The sequence below is a fragment of the Delphinapterus leucas genome, chromosome 3 (assembly GCF_059928025.1).
Source record: "Delphinapterus leucas isolate spDelLeu-1000000601 "Yukka" chromosome 3, BTC_Dleu_Yukka2, whole genome shotgun sequence".
In the NCBI taxonomy this organism is placed as follows: domain Eukaryota; kingdom Metazoa; phylum Chordata; class Mammalia; order Artiodactyla; family Monodontidae; genus Delphinapterus; species Delphinapterus leucas.
The window spans coordinates 39,179,068-39,196,676 of record NC_143131.1 but is presented as its reverse complement, the minus strand read 5'-3'; the positions used below and the strand labels follow the sequence as shown (position 1 = coordinate 39,196,676).

Here is a 17,609-nt window from a genome sequence, read left to right as displayed (position 1 = left end):
GTCACTAGGGTCCAAAGAAATTGAAGATGAAAGACTATTTACTCATTGGAGCAGATTAATCATTTTAGAACTAGATTGGGAAAATTTGGCATGAGTCATGGAAGCAATGCACAAGAGAAATCATTAAGCTTTGAATGTTTACTTCTTTTTTCTGAACAGTCCCTGTTGACTGAGAAATGCATGCTGTTAACTGTTAAGGCATTCTCTAGCTTTGCCAGTAAGTCATGGCGTTGTTTCCTTCTGCATCAGAGGAAGTTAAGGAAGGCATATATGTGACCTGTCTGGCTGTGTTCCTTAAAGTCAGTCTTCCAGTTTGTGACAAATTTGACATTTTGCCTGATTTAGATGTTATAGATCAGTCTTCTACAGGAATTGCACTAAGTCATACCCCACACCCAAAGTGGTTAGAATTGTGGGCTGTGTTGGCATTAGGTAATATTAGACTTGAAAACAAGTAAGAATTCTACCAAAGGATTTAGGGACACTTCATTTCTGGTAGCATTTGCCTTTTTATTATTATATTTTTTATCATGCAGGAATAGACTAAAACCTGCTTCTTTCCTAAAACTAAGATAACCTTAGTTTTCTTCTCCATGCCATAAGAAAATAGCTAGAATGTGCTCATTAGCAGAATTTCAAAGGAATCTACTGAAGTTCAGTGGGAACTTACTTCACATTAATATTTTCTTTGGATAGTAATGCCATGGTTAAATATGAGACAATCATCCATGTATTTTTGTTCCGATTTAGAGAATTGAAAGGAGCTCATCAGAGATGGGACTTATGTCTGAATCACCATTTTCCTAGTCTTCTTGTAAGCTGATAGAACCAAAACCTGGAAGAAAAAGAAGAGGAAAATAAAACAGATCATTTCAAATTCTTTTCTTTCTGTTTTATAGTTTGTTTGCTTACAGATTTCCAAGTCAGTCTGTATCTGAATTCAGGGATATGGCTGAAAGAAGATAGTCTGAGCCTTGAAAAGAAGAAATTCTTCTCTCTCTCTCTCCTTTCCTCCCTCTGTCTTTCTAATATAAATAGACACACACACACACACACACACACACATACATACTCACACTCAAATATGATGTGAGTAGAGAATTGATTTATCACAGACAACTGAGACTGTAGCGTTTAAGCTTTGTAGTACTAGTAAAAAGGGTTTTTGGTTTGATTCTATTGATCAAGAAATATGTTTTGCCTTTCTTAAGTAAAATATTTGAATTTGAATTTTATGTGAAGTTGCAGGTGACATCAAGGAGTCCACACATTATAAGACTTACATTTGTGGGCTTCCCTGGTGGCGCAGTGGTTGAGAGTCCGCCTGCCGATGCAGGGGACACGGGTTCGTGCCCTGGTCCGGGAAGATCCCACATGCCGCGGAGCGGCTGGGCCTGTGAGCCATGGCCGCTGAGCCTGCGCGTCCGGAGCCTGTGCTCCGCAACGCGAGAGACTTACATTTGTATAAGGCTTATGTGGATTTAGAAGTCAAAGCAGAATATTCTCTCAGATCAGTAGCTCTGACACAGAAGCCCTGCATGCTAAGAAAACACTGAATACATGTCGTAGAATAAGAGCTTTAAGTTGTGGGTTAGGCTCTAAAAATAACTCAAAGTGCCCAATACTTTCTGCCTTTTGCACAGCCTTACACAGTGGAGGATTTCCTAGGCTTATTTTATTAGATTGAGTAAGCAATACACCAAGTGCTAGCGTTACTTGTAATTGAAAGCTTTATTTGTCTGCAATTTAAGGTCATGCCTTTAGAATTAAATAACATGTACTGTTGCTGATCTGTGTAGCTGCTACTTTGCTATGAATAAGAAGATGCATTTTAAAAGTATTTTTCTGAAGTAACACAATAATTTTAAGTGGTGGCATTTATCTTTCAAACTTGTGATTGAAATAACTTGAGCATAGGGGAATGGTTTTCTATATAATTTAATTAGCCAGTTATCTAATAAAAGTATATTTCCCTGAAGTAGATAACTCAAGGGCAAGATAAGTTATAAGTTATCAAGTAGATAACTCAATACAGATTATAGTGGATGGCCTCATCATTTTACCCAGATATACTGTGATAACAATTTGAATTGTAACTATCACTTTCAGAATGGAGGTAGTTTAACCAGATCATGGTTGATTTTATTAATTTTTATTTTAAAATAATGCACCAACATTAAAAGAAATGTGAGGAAAAATATCCATGATCTCAAGTATCATTAAATTTTAATTTATAAATATCCTTAATGCAAATTTTGTATTTTATCACCATTATTGAAACAGCAGAGAGTAAACTTAGAACTCAGAGGATTAATTGACCAGGGAACATGTCTAGAACAAGCTCTTAAAATGACCAGACATCACTCTTTTTACAGTATCAGCAATTTATTATTCAGTAGCTTTATATTTTATTGCTAAAAACTGTTAAACCCTCCTATAATGCAAAAGCATTGATGTCAGAGGTGCAAATGTTTGTAAGCAGATCATAACACTACAAATAAGAAAAATAAATTTCTCCCACTGAAAAAATACATGTCATTGCCAAAAATCATGGCTTTTAAATTAGTTGGAGATATTGTTATCAAGAATACAAATATATATCCCAAGAATTCAAGAGCTTCTATCATGTGAATGGAAGAGAAATAACTCACTACTTCCTAATACGTTTAAAAATATAGTGCTAATGTTACGTAACAATGTTGATAAGTCACGGAATCAATATAAGACGGTGTTGGTAGGGTCTCTTTCTTCTTGTGCACTTGAGAGTTAATATTCACTTTGCACAGCACTATGCTATAGGGGAAATGCTGCATCATATATATATATATATATATATATATATATATATATAATTTTTTTTTTTTTTTAAGAAATGTTATTTCTTTTGGCTATCTCCATTTTGACCTTACACCCAACATTGCTGGCAGTCTTTACCACAAATCTCCTTAGAAATGGCATGCGCAATATTCCTACTGAATAATTCATTTAGCATGCGCTCATTGAGTTGATTTCTACTTGTCTTCCTAGTGACATTATCACTTAATATGATCTGTAACAAAAAGTCACTATGTTTCATTCAACCAAGATAGGGACCTCTTCAAGAATGCTGTTTAAATGTTTTGGTTTGTAATAAATATATGAATCCAATAATTCTAGGGGATGTGTTTCAAGGAACAAAAAAATTTAAATTAATACTTAAAAAACTGGGATAATTCTATTTCAATTACTAATCAATATAAAGTTTGCTCCCAAAGTCTGTTGATGGTTGGTTATCATTCTTCAGCACTGTGAAATTGAGGGAGAACAATTGTTTACTGCCCTGATTCTGTTCTTTTATACACAGATAAAGTAAAATCATGGCATATTCAAGTGAACACAGTATCTTTGGAATTGGCGACCTGTTTTACTGATACTTCCTATGACTTCAGGCAGATTATGTTGTGCTGTATTCCTTGTCTTCAGGACTCTTTAATGCAACTTTCAATCTGATTGGCATTGCTATAGCTGATATAAGTAGTAAGTGTATTCAGTGACTGAAGAAGTAAATTGAACACACTGATGGAAATTTGGTAACCTAGCACAGCTAAGCTCATTCTCCACCTGGATTTCTAGTTCTACTACTTTTAAAAATCTCTCTGATTTTTAATAATTTAGCAATTTATGTGTGAATTTTTGAGTCTCTAAATTCTATGTGTCAGATTTTGCTAAGATTTTACCTACTTAACATATTCATATTTGCTTTCAAGAGATGAAGAGTTAATTCAGGTATTCAACAACGGAATATTTTGGCCTCCTAACTTAACAGAATTTTAGTTCATGTGATAGATGACGAACTGGACAACTTTTGTTGCCATGGTGGGTTACTAAGTGGCTTAGTTTGACTTTGAATATCCTATGTCAGGAGATCTAGGACACTCTAGAAGAAACTTTTCTTTTCTTTCCTTTTGCCATAGCTCTTAACCCTGTCCCAAATTCAGTAGCAGTACAAACCAGGGTGTCAAAATAAATGCCTAGAAAGGATTTTAAGTAAACCTAGGGAAAGCTCAAAATATAATTTTTCTAAATGAAAGTTCCTTGATGGAATAATCAAATGACCTTATGTATATTTTCATTTAACTTGGCTCAGAACGTTTTCCTCAAAAAAATAATCAATTTCAGTGATACCTCAGCGAAGTGATGAATTAAATGAGTGAACATTCTGAATAATAAAAAATTAATCTATAAGGAGCAATTTGTTGGTAAATCATTACCTAAAATAAAAACAAGATAAGCCCTAATTAAATCAGAGCTCACAGGTAATTTATTTGTTTACTTTCAATAGGATTCAAATTATATGTTAGTTGGTAATATTTGGATTGTATAGTAAAGCACTATTAGTATACAGTCTCCTATTCATGGTATTATTGATATACACTAAAATATGATAGGATCATTTTTAAAAGATGAAAAGAGAACAGCTACATAATAAAATAAATAGGACATATTGGGAATAGAAACCTTCCTGGATTTTTCACGAAACCCTCTAAGATTCTATCTTTCCTTTCTTTATGTCTGCTCTTTGCCTTATTTTAATTTACTATGTTAAATAGGGTTGAAATGTGAAATTTGGGCTGGTCAGCTAGTCTTTCACCCTCAGTATTTTGCCTGAAATTATAAATATAATAGGTTTGTAAAGTTGAGATAAGTATCATACAGTGGTTAATAATATGGTCTCTAGAGCCCGACTGCCTGGGTTAAAAAAACTGAATCCTCCACTTACAAACTTGTAACCCTGGGCAAGTCACTGTGTTCTCTGTCTCAATGTCAACATTTATCAAGTGATGATAAGAATTGTGTGATGATAAGACTATTCTGACTTAATATAATAATTGGTGCTTTGAACAATTTAGAGCCATGCATGTTGGTTTTATCATACTGTTTTTCAAGAATACGCTGTATGTGTGTTTTTGTCACAGTAAATCTAAATTTCCTGCTTGCGTCTTTTGTTTCTAGGACTATAATGGTGGGTGGGGATGGTGGGGAGAGTAGGAGGGGATAAAAGATGATGGAGGTAATGGTATAAAATACCATTCCTCCACTTGGGATCCTTTCAACGACAGCCTCATAATCATGGTTGCCACCACATACCACTGTGAGGGCTGGATTGGCTCTTGTACACACAAGAGGAAAAAAAAAAGAGGAAATTCAGCATCTGAAGAGAATGATACTGGTCTCATGAAATAACAGAAAAGATCCCTCCACCTAATCACTCTCCCCCATAGGAAAAGCCTGCATTGCATGAATCTTTCTATTTTTTTCATAACCCCCTAAGGTATTCTATTATCCTCTTTCTTTTACCATTTCACAAAGACCTGATATACTAAATTCTATAGGTCTTATCTCCTCAAGATTATCTCTTGTTGTTTTATACTTTATACTTTTATGCTATTTTAGCTCTCATTTCACCTCCCTTAAACTTGTAATAGCTCTTAAACTGACTTCTGTATCTATTGTTAAGTCTACCGTCCACACTAGGACTTCTCAACCTCACCACCGTTGGCATTTTGGGCCAGATAATTCTTTGCTGTGGGAGAACTTTGCTGTGAATTGTAGGACATTTAGCAGCTTCACTAGCGTCTACCCACTAGATGTTAATAGCTCCTCCCCCAGTTGTAAAAACCAGAAAGGTCTCTCTGTGTTGCCACATGTCCACTAGGCAGCAAAATCATCCTCAGTGGAGAAACACTGTGCCTCAATGCTTCCTGATCAGTCTTCCTAAAGTATTGTTCAAATCATACCACGCCCTGTCGAAAAACTCAGAGGCTTCTCATATCATACTGAAAAAAAAATATTCTGAACCCTTGGCCATCACTGGGTTTCCTAGTGTATTCCTTAGTCTCTTACATATTGTCACTATAATTTAGACTGGCTGATCCATGAAAAATTCTTCCGATAGATGATAGATAGATAGATAGAGAGATGATGAATTTTCTGGGTTTGATGACTGTCCTCAACCAGTGTTTTCTCCCAAGTACCCTGTCCCACATCCAGCATCATCTTTCCAGATTTTTTCCTGCTTAAAACATGGCCTTGCTCAAATTTCTTCACATAGTAACTTAGTTTAAACCCCTGTTGGAATTGAGATGGGTGTTTGATATATATATGCATATATATGTGTGTGTGTGTGTGTGTGTGTGTGTATAGTCACTGTAATTTAAAACCATATGGTATCAGCATAGAAATAGTCTAACAGGTCAATGGAGCAAAATATTGAGCCCAGAAACAAATACCAATGATATACGTAGACAATATATAACAAAGGAGGCATTTTTCTGTCCGTGGAGATCAGGTTTTTCATTAGTGTGCTGTCTCAAGAGAGAATCCTTTTAGAATGAAAGAAAATGTGAACTTCGTTCCATATACCAATGGAAATCACTTAAGTAAAAGATGCAACTATAAGTAAATATAAAAATAACAATTTCAAGAAAAACATTTAGGACATATGAATAATCTCAGATTTAGGGAGTTTTTTAAAACAATACAGGAAATCCAGTAGCTGTCAAGGAAATTACAATTTATTTTTCTACATAAAATGACATGTTTGTATAGCAAAGAGTAAATAGGCATAAATATTTAAATCACATAGTTAAAGAATGGATATCAAGGCTTCAAAATATTACAGTATTACAAAATAATAAGGAGAAATAATTTAAGGAGAAATAAATAAGGAGATAAAATAAGGAGATAAAAGAAAAAAATAAGGAGATAAATAAGGAGAAAAAAGAAAAAAATAAGGAGAAATTTCATCAGAAATGAGTTCTAGTTGGTTAATAAGTATATGAACATCTTCTCAAATTCCCTAGTCAGGGAAATGCAAATAAGGGTAACAATGGGTAACTATTTCTCACTATAGAAAGTGATGCAGTATATTTTTTCTTGTTTTTGGAAAAGTTACAGTCTTTTGAAAAAGTCTGGTAATATATTTTAAAATCAAATTGAAAACTTTACCTTCTGACCCAATAAACATTTTCCTGGGAATCTGATTGTTAGATGTAAGGGTTATATGTATTAGGTTGTTTACTACAGAATAGATTGTAGTGGAAAAAAACTAGAAAACAATAGGCAAATGGATGAATTAACTATGGCATCAACAATTATATGAAGACTAGATTTTTGGAGGGATATTTCTGTGATAAAAGCAATATGAAGGAAAAAATATATGATATAATCCATTTTTATAGGGAAAAAAACCAGAATCTCAGAATGTGTGTGTGTCTGTGTGTGTGTGTGTGTGCGTGTGCGTGTAATTATATCAGCATGGGAAAAGGTACAGAGAAATCTATACCTGATTTTTAGGTGGAGAGAAAGGGAGAGAAATATGGATAAAACAAGAGTAGAAAAGTTTTCCGTGATTTGAAAGGATCAGGAAGCATGTATGATATAAATTTATTTTAACTCGTTTAAGAGAGTATGCCTGCTGAGTGTGCCTAAGGAGATAAATGAAAATGAACATAAATGCACATTCTTATTTAAAATAGTTTGGCTGCTATCTAACTGCATTATTTTGTGAAATAATACTCCAGCTCCACATGCTGCTTCCCCTCACAACTAAACAATATGAACAGAATTAAAGTGCAATCTCCACTGGACATCCCATTGGACTTTTGAATGATTTGCATTATATTTAATTTCATCAACATGAACAACATGCTTTTTCTATACCCCTGTATAAAGGAAGGAACTCTTGCATTAGATTTAACATCATAATCAAAATTTATTTATTCACTCTTTCTTTTGACAATAATAAAATTGTTGAGTGTCTCCACTGAATCATGTAGTTTAGACTCTAGAACATGATCAACGTGTCATGGCCATGCCCTAATCTATGAGGAGATGCAGGCACGTGAGAAGATCATCATATAGGGATAGAAGTCACCATGACATGTGAATACCTGGAGTTCTCTAGGAGCCCCAAAGAGATTTAAAGCCAGAAAGAAATTAATCAAGCTTGTTTTCTTTCTACCCGTTCTTTGAATGGATCATAGGGATAAAAGGCTTTTTGTTTACTTTATAGTATGGTTTGTAATGAATCCAATTTTAGTATTATCAGTATGTTATTGAGTTGGATTTCAAGAATGAAATATCATTTTAAATAACATGTACATTCAAAATTTTTATAGAACACATTGCTTGTTAATTAAGTATTCCACTTCTTGTTCATGGAACATCTAGAATTTGGGGAACCTTAAGTGTATTCCTGAGAGTAATTATATATATATATATATATATATATATACACATATGAACTCTGTTCATTCCCCAAAATTAAAACTGTGCATGGGTTCATTATACAATTTGCGTTGTATAATATAATATACAAATAATTTTCTTTCTTTAAAATTAAATTTTATTTTATAGTTCTCTCTCTCTGGATAGTTTACTGTGGCAGCATGCCTTTATTATATAAAAAAATAAAATAAATTTCACTTTAAGAACCTTAACTCTTTCAACTAAAAGAGACTAGTTAGTTTTCATTTGTCAGCAGCCATATACTGTTCCAAAGTTTATGAGGTTGGGTTTTTTTTTTGCGGTACGCGGGCCTCTCATTGTTGTGGCCTCTCCCGTTGCAGAGCACAGGCTCCAGACGCGCAGGCTCAGCGGCCATGGCTCACGGGCCCAGCCGCTCCGCGGCATGTGGGATCTTCCCGGACCGGGGCACGAACCCGTGTCCCCTACATCGGCAGTCGGACTCTCAACCACTGCGCCACCAGGGAAGCCCTGAGGTTGGGTTTTTAAACCATATCATGTTCTATTTTAATCTATAAATTTGATTTTAGAAAGCCCTATTAAAACAATGAACAAAAATATCCATATAGATTCAATATATTTCTTAAATTTATGATAATTTAAGAGTTAATTTGACAAAGGCAGGGATGGCTTCATGGGTATGTGGTGTATGACCTGGCTGTTGCAAAGGGACCTACTTTGGGAAGGACCCTGTGCTTGGATTAAAGCTCTGCTACAGCCATCTTGAAATTCATAATAATGTTATCTTTGAATTTATGTTTTGTATGTGAAGTCCACTGGGACAACAAAGCATGAATATGAGCATCGGAGCTGCAAGGTGGCAGCTGTGCATACACAGGTCCAGGCCTGAGGGCACAGCAGGAAGTACAGAAGCCAAGCAACGGGCCAGGCAGCAAGGCACACATATGCACGCCTCAGCAGTCTGGGATGCTATACGTCCCCAGTGTGGCCAAGCCGGAGCTGGGCTCAGATTAGCAGTGGCAAAGGCAGCAGCAGTGTGACATAGGAGTGGCTTCCCATGCCAGCAAGGATAGGACCATGGTAAGGGCCACCTGCCTATCAGTCTCAGGAGCCCATCTCCAAAGAATCTACACAAATATTAAATCTCTTGCCTAAGTTCCAAGACAGAACCTGCAGAGCTCAAGCAATAAACTTTATCAATAAATTATTACAAAATAAAGGAGTTCACATGGCCATTGAAATAAAGGTTATCAGGGAGTTATTAAAATTCTTGAGTGTGAAATGTCCAGATCTGAAAAATCCTGCAACACTGCAAAGCAAATATACACAAGCCTAGAAATATGGATTACATTTACAGATCATCACATATAATGGAAAATAACACTATTTTCATATGAAATTTTAAATAAGCCAGTTATTAACAAGGAAGACAATTTTTAAACTAAATTTTCCTTGTAATTGAAAATATAGGGGCTTCCCTGGTGGCGCAGTGGTAGAGAGTCCGCCTGCCGATGCGGGGGAAACGGGTTCGAGCCCCGGTCTGGGAAGATCCCACATGCCGCGGAGAGGCTGGGCCCGTGAGCCATGGCCACTGAGCCTGCGTGTCTGGAGCCTGTGCTCCGCAACGGGAGAGGCCACAGCAGTGAGAGGCCCACGTACCGCAAAAAAAAAAAAAAAAAAGAAAATACAGGAATAGAATACATAAACAGGCATTATGGATTATATAAAAATCATGAAACTACTTTTGGTTTCTTGTACGACCTGGGCAAGTTATGGGAAATGTCAGAGGAAATATTAAAATATCATTGCATACATTTACATTTAACATTAAATTCAGTATAAAAGCAGTGTAGGGCTTCCCTGGTGGTGCAGTGGTTGAGAATCTGCCTGCCAATTCAGGGGACACGGGTTCGAGCCCTGGTCTGGGAAGATCCCACATGCCGCGGAGCAACTGGGCCCGTGAGCCACAACTACTGAGCCTGCGCATCTGGAGCCTGTGCTCCGCAACAAGAGAGGCCGCGATAGTGAGAGGCACGCACACCGCGATGAAGAGTGGCCCCCGCTTGCCACAACTAGAGAAAGCCCTTGCACAGAACGAAGACCCAACACAGCCAAAATAAATAAATAAATAAAAATAAAAGCAGCGTAAAGGTTCTTTGTTGTGATGGAATTGTTCTGTACGTTGACGGTGATGATGAATACAGGAACCTACACGTAATAGAATTGCATAAAACTAAATACAAAAATGAGTACACATTTAGTGAAATATGAATGAGATCAGTGGATTGTATGCATGTCAATTTCCTGTTGTAACATTGCACTATAGTTTGCAAGATGTCACCATTCAGGAAAACTGATGAAGGGTACATGAGATATTTCTCTATTATTTCTTACAATTTCCATGTTAATCTATAGTTATTTTAAAATAAAAACTAATTTAAAAAATCACATTCCGTTTCATGAATGTGATTTATATGAAGAGTTAATCCTAATTAAAATTTATTCCATGAGAATTATCAGCTCCAAATGTACTAAAATTTATACATTAAAATAATTTATCGGGGCTTACCTGGTGGTGCAGTGGTTGAGAGTCCGCCTGCCGATGCAGGGGACACCGGTTCGTGCCCCGGTCAGGGAAGATCCCACATGCCGCGGAGCGGCTGGGCCCGTGAGCCATGGCCGCTGAGCCTGCGCGTCTGGAGCCTGTGCTCTGCAACGGGAGAGGCCACAACAGTGAGAGGCCCGCATACCGCAAAAAATAATAATAATAATAATTTATCAAAAATTTATCCTAATGTCCCAGGCTATAAAATACTCTTAATAGTTCCAGTAACAGTTGCATCAACAGAAAGATCTTCCTCAAAATTAAAAATGTATCAGAAATTATTTGTGATCTTGCATTAGCCAAAAGCAACATGTCATTTTCAATTTTATCACTGAAGATGAAATTATTAATTGTATGAGTTTTGATGACCTAAGGAATGAATTTGTCAGAAAATTACGCCAGAAAAATTGTATGATCAATCAAGATATCACAGTAGTATAGTATTACTTGTATTTTATACAATTATGACAGCAATATTTCACTTTTTGAAATGTGTAAATTTGTGTTGTTACTCAACTAGCACTATTTTCCTAAGTTTTATAAGTAATAAAATATTTTAAGGAAAAGTCTTTATATATTATTATCTTTAACAGTATCCTTTTTCCCTACATTTTGCACTAAAGCGCTTCAGATTTTTATTTTGCACTGAGTCTCATAAATTGTGTACATCCTGGACTAGGGAGTTTGAGACAAATTGATCAAAAAAGTCCTTTAAATTTTATCAGACACTATATAAAACATATTGAACAGCTTATTTTTGTAGAATTGAGCTTAGAATAAAGTTTTGAAACGACATCAGAAATTGCATCTAATAACTAATCTCTGAAGTCAGGTTTTGTTTTCAGTGTCTGCCAAGATATTATTTTGCTTATTTTATTCTATTTTATTTTATTATTTTATAGAAAGCCAACAAGATTCATCCATCAACAACCCTGACATTTGAATTTCAGTAAATATTACTCACCTTACTCAGAGAAGGCTTCAAGGAAGTCTTTTCATTTATCAGATCTGTATTTCCAAATTATGTTTATTTTTCATTTAAGACATATAGGACTAGGGACTACACAAGTCTACCATTTGGACTTTCAAAATCTAACATCATGGTTTTGATAAAAATTCCTATACTTAGGCCTATCTGCTTCACATCTACCTGCAGCATTTCTCAGCTTGCAAATATATTGCTAGAGAATGACCAGATTTCCTGGAAACTTTAAAATGAGCTAATCAGCGTTCATTCATTATCCCAAAAGGAATGTTTAGTTTTTAAAATAACACATCAAAAACTGACTAGGATTGTTTATTATAACAGTAGACTATTTCTATTTCATTTTTCTGGGCAAGCGTTGAAAAACATCGTCATGTGATTAGCTACTGGGGAGAAGTACCTGTGTAAATGCTCCATTACAAGAATGTTATAATGCTTCTGTGTACGGGTCATACTTTTTCATGGATTTTCTTCTGCTATCCTAATGGTTCAGTCTACTTCCTCTTTTCTCTTCTGTTGCAGAATGACTCTTGGGGAAAGCAGTATTCATACGCACTCTTCAAAGCGATGAGTCACATGCTGTGCATCGGGTACGGAGCCCAGGCCCCAGTGAGCATGTCTGACCTCTGGATCACCATGCTGAGCATGATCGTGGGAGCTACCTGCTACGCCATGTTTGTTGGCCACGCCACAGCTCTAATCCAGTCTTTGGATTCTTCAAGGCGGCAATATCAAGAGAAGGTAATTTGTTTTATCTCTAATACGTTCAGTCAGCTAGTTTGTAAACTTAATTGTGTTCAGATAACTAAACTATGCCCTCTATCAAAACTACAATGAGATAAAATGTTTAAAGGAGGAAAACACAATCTGTTTCCATATTTTGAAGTGTCTTCAAGGTGGTCCTCGTAGCTTTTGTTTCCAATTTCTCTCTTAAATAATACATTTTGTTTTAAAGTCTGAATTTTCATTCACAGAAAAAAATAGTTACCTGTTTCAAAATGTATGAAGCTAATTTAAGGTATTATCATGGTTCATGTTCTATAATTTTTCAACAGTTAAGATAATATAAAGACTTTTCTTACACAGTTAGAAAAATATGTTGTTAGCTGATTAAATGCAGAAGGCAGCCATTGCACGTCTCTCTGTTCCTCTCTGCATGTTACAATCATAATTTATATTAAGTCCATGTGCATAGCTGAACATATGTTGCCCTTGTAGCTAGATAAGTCACCACACACCCTCTTTAAAATGCATATTAACAGCTGCTATCATACATTCACATGCACAATATGTTAATTTAAATGATTGGTGCTCTAAACTTTTCTCAAAAGAGAGACAAAAAGTAAATTCGTTCACTCATTTATTCATTGGATTTTTTTAATATGCTGAATTACTTTGGTTGGGACTAGACCTTGGATAATCAGCCAGTACTTATATTCTTCACCAAATATCAGTAACTTTCTGACAGATAAGAATGTGGGGTTTTTTTGTTGTTTTTTTGTTTTGGTTTGGTTTTGGGTTTTTTTTGCGGTACGCGGACCTCTCACTGTTGTGGCCTTTCCCGCTGCGGAGCCCAGGCTCCGGACGCGCAGGCTCAGCGGCCATGGCTCACAGGCCCAGCCGCTCCGCAGCATGTGGGATCCTTCCGGACCGGGGCACGAACCTGTGTCCCCTGCATCAGCAAGCGGACTCTCAACCACTGCGCCACCAGGGAAGCCCAATAAGAATGTTTTATAACTGAAGGAAGACTTTCTAATGTGGGAGCTCTGTTGAACATGACAGAATATATAATATGCACCTTGCCAAAGAACATATCTGAAAGTAATGGTTAAAATAGTTCTAGAATACGTCTCTTGGTGAGTGATAACAGCTTAGACTCATAATTACTCACAAAACAGCCAAAGATCTTTCATTTGTGGCTTTATTTACAGAAGTTTTCAACACTTTAGTCGCACAGTAGGAAAAAAGGGAACCTAGATACTTTATTTCCCTTGAATTTAATTACACTGCCACCAACTATTACAGTGAGCAAGCTGATGTTTTATTACTGAAGTAATGAAAAGATGAACCACCAAAATAGCTTCAAGGTTCATTTTAAAATAAAGCCTCCAATTAAACTGCAAAGAACAAAGCACATAGTAAGGGGAAAGAAACTTCATACAATGGTGATTTTTAGTAAAAATTATATGCTCAATAGAATTTGGGCTAAATTTACGGGGATTTGAGATAAGACTACATATATGTTTCTGTTACACTATTTCTTTTTCCCTTTCAGTGGGTATTGCTTTTCATAAAAATGCTCTTTCCCACTTCCTTTTTGCCTACATCACTGCTACATATTTTCTTAAAAATAAACAAATCTTGGGCTTCCCTGGTAGTGCAGTGGTTGAGAGTCCGCCTGCCGATGCAGGGGACACGGGTTCGTGCCCCGGTCTGGGAAGATCCCACATGCCGCGGAGCGGCTGGGCCCGTGAGTCATGGCCACTGAGCCTGCGCGTCCGGAGCCTGTGCGCCGCAACGGGAGAGGCCGCAACAGTGAGAGGCCCACGTAACGCTAAAAAAATAAAAAATAAAATAAAATAAACACATCTTTAATTTCTAGGACTGCGTTTATTAGCATTGTATTGCCTATTAAGTCAATTCACCATTTTTATGTTCTTAGACCTGCTCTATAAGCCACGTTTAACTTGGCAACCCAATTTATTCAACTATGTAGTCATAAACATTTACATGCAAATATGTTATGATGTTCTTCATAATTCAAGTCATCAAATTCTTGATCTTACAAGTGCTTAATAGAGGGCAAGGATACTGGGGTAACTTTTTGTTACTTTCTGACATTTGAAGCAATTTAGTCAGGAATAGCTGATTAAAGAAATATAATTTTTTTTGGTCTCCAAACCAAGATCTGTCAAGAAGTTTGGTTCTAGAATACCGTTCCCATTTTCTACTCAGCATAATTTAGGTCTTAAAGACATTGTGTTACTTTTTTAAATGTATACTTTTATGAACAATAAATGTCTTATTTTCAATTCAGTCTTATAGAATTGTTCTGCATAATGTATGATTGGCTTGCAGCTTCCTTTGTGATTTGGCCACTTTGGGGGTTTTTTTAGATAAAATACTCATAACACAGAATTCACCAGTAACTGTTTTAAAGTGTGCAGTTCAATGGCATTCAGTCCATTCATAATGTTGTGCAACCAGCACCACTATCTAGTTGTAAGACACTTTCATCCTTTAAGCATTAAGCAGTCACTCCCCATTTTCCCCTCCCCCATCCCAAGGCAACTACTAGTCTGCTTTCTTCCTATTGATTTCCCTGTTCTATATATTTCATATAAATACAATCGTATAATATGTGACCTTTTAAAATATTTTTGCGGCTCATCCAGTTTGTATCATGTATCAGTGCTTCATTCCTTTTTACGGCTGATTAATGTTCCATTAATTAGTTAATTAATGTTTTGTTTATCCATTTATGAGTTGATGGATTTTGAGTTGTTTCTACCTTTGGCTACTGGGAATAGTGGTGCTGTTAACATTCGTGTACAAGTATTTATTTGAGTACCTATTTTCATTCCTTTAGGTGTATACCTAGGAGTGGAATTGCTGAGTCATATAATAATTCTAGGTTTAACTTTTTGAGGAACTGATTAATTATTTTTGTAGTTAGTATTTGTCTTTAGGTATTGGAACCATCTGCCATGGATGTCTGCAAAATTAATAGTGATACTACTTTCACTGCCATGTATCCAGTAACATATTTTTGATGCAAAAGAAGTGAGCTGTAACCAATAGCTATTATAGTAGCCTTTCAGAATATGTTGGTCTTCAACCACCTAATCTGGCTCCAGAATTCATTCCTCTCCATCACTTACCATATTCTTTGTCTCAGGTGAACATATTTTTAAGTCTAGTCTGCTACAAGTCACCTAGCCCACTATTTTAGTTTGGAATCTCAGAGTCATTTAATTCTTCCTTCCCAGGGAACATCTCTTCAGTCTGGATCCCCCAAGTTTAAGTAGTTCTATCATCCCGAGCAGTAGAATAAGGTCCTCTGATTATGAGATCCTAATCTACACAATATACCAATGCTCATAATCTGACAGGGTTATAGTGTCGATCATCCTCATTGTTATTACTTTCTCTCTTGACCAAAAAAATGTGTGATGATCTTTATATTGTCACATTGCAGGTTAAACTTGGACTTGAAGCACATAATATGCTGCTCATTTCATGAGCTATCATATTTTGTATTCTTTTACATTTCAGACAGCTATGTTTCCCCCTTCTCTTAGGTATAGACTTTATGGTGTAAAATGCATAGTATTTAAAATGTGCCTCCCCTGATGCTCTGCTCTGGATTAACAGCAGTCTGCATAGTTTCTGTTACTGGTTACTGAACAAGCTCAACTTTGAAATATCCAAACACAGTGGTTTTGTTTTGTTTTGTTATTTTTATCTCCAGTTACTGTTTTTATTTAGTGAGGTTCATCTTTCCTGGGCAAATTAAATCTTTCCGCATCCCCACCCAGGACTTTCTGGGGCTGGAAGAGCCAGGAGTGAGAAAGCTGGGCTTGCCCTGTAGGCTCACTTCTCTCTTCTATTATAAGCCTACTGGGAGCTGCTGTTATGCCTTCTCGTCAAGGTGGAAGATAGCAGTGAGGAAGAAAGGGAAGGGAAGAGGCAGTTTGAATGCACCTGCTAGAGCTGTTAAACTAGTGTCCCTGGGTGGGTCTGGCAGATAAGTAAAACTGGCACTTTCTTTGAGAGATCCTTTGGGCATTTTAGGTGAGCCCCATTGAGTCCCTCTCCTGCACTTCCCTAGAAGAGGCCCTGAGAATTTGGCAGTCATCTGCAGCCTCTTTCTGCTGAGGGCTCCTTGCTCTGCCAGTGGGCACTCTTGGACGGGACCGAAGATGTAATGCTGGCCCTCCTGTATCACTCAGGTCTGGTCCACAGAGAAGCCCTCATGCATCCCTCTCTTAGCCCATCTCTCAGCACTGCTGCCTCCTCCACCAAAGCAATGAGGAGCCTGTGTCTAGCCTTCTTCAGTTCCTTGGCACGAGTCAGGCCCCAGTGTCCACAGGCTATTTACATGTTTTCGGAGGTGATCAGACCCCAGACTCACGTCTCTCAACTAGTGAACTTACTTCAAAAATCCCCAAGTGATTTTCTTGAAGCTCCCCCGACAGGTCAAGTGTTAGAAGATAGCCTCCCCTATCCCAAAGCGGGCTGGGAAAGGGACTCAGAGAAGAGCAATCATTCTCTTCAAAGAAATCGGTTCCCTACCGTCAGGAAAATTCTCACTCTACTCTCTGACCTCTGTAGACCTCCAGAAGTCTTGATCCTTGGATCATTGTTTACAACTGTAAACCCATGTAGGAGAGAGGAGCCTTAGAATATCTATCAGATATTCTGATATCTCAGATGAGCAGTTCAGTGAACGTGAGGAAGGAAGAGTAAGTCCTAGTCTAGCAGCTTTTTAGACCTTTTTTAAAATCTCAGCTCTTCTCAAAGCCTCTTCCACAGATAATGGAAATAAATCATAAACATACACATATGTATACATATATACTGCACATGTATATATATGGTTTATTGTTGAATTACATATATAATTGTTTCCTGGTCAACTGAGTTTGGAAATGTTGATTGAAACAATGAATTGAAAAGGTTTTTTGCTATAAATTTGTGTGCCCTGAGCATTAAACATTTTGTCTCTGCCCTCTATGCCAAACCCCCATGTATTTTTTTTTTTTTTTTTTT

The 17,609-nt window shown here is 36.7% G+C and overlaps 1 protein-coding gene across 1 annotated transcript in view; it reads left to right on the top strand.

The window, feature by feature from the left end:
- The first annotated feature begins 224 nt into the window (after positions 1 to 224).
- The window catches only part of HCN1 (hyperpolarization activated cyclic nucleotide gated potassium channel 1), a 124,735-nt gene continuing 107,350 nt past the window's right edge, over positions 225 to 17,609 (top strand). The window contains exons 1-4 of the mRNA XM_089908562.1: positions 225 to 454; positions 751 to 814; positions 12,360 to 12,578; positions 16,735 to 17,211. Of these exons, the coding sequence (XP_089764688.1) occupies positions 225 to 454; positions 751 to 814; positions 12,360 to 12,578; positions 16,735 to 17,211 (990 nt within the window). The remainder of the gene's footprint in view (positions 455 to 750; positions 815 to 12,359; positions 12,579 to 16,734; positions 17,212 to 17,609) is intronic.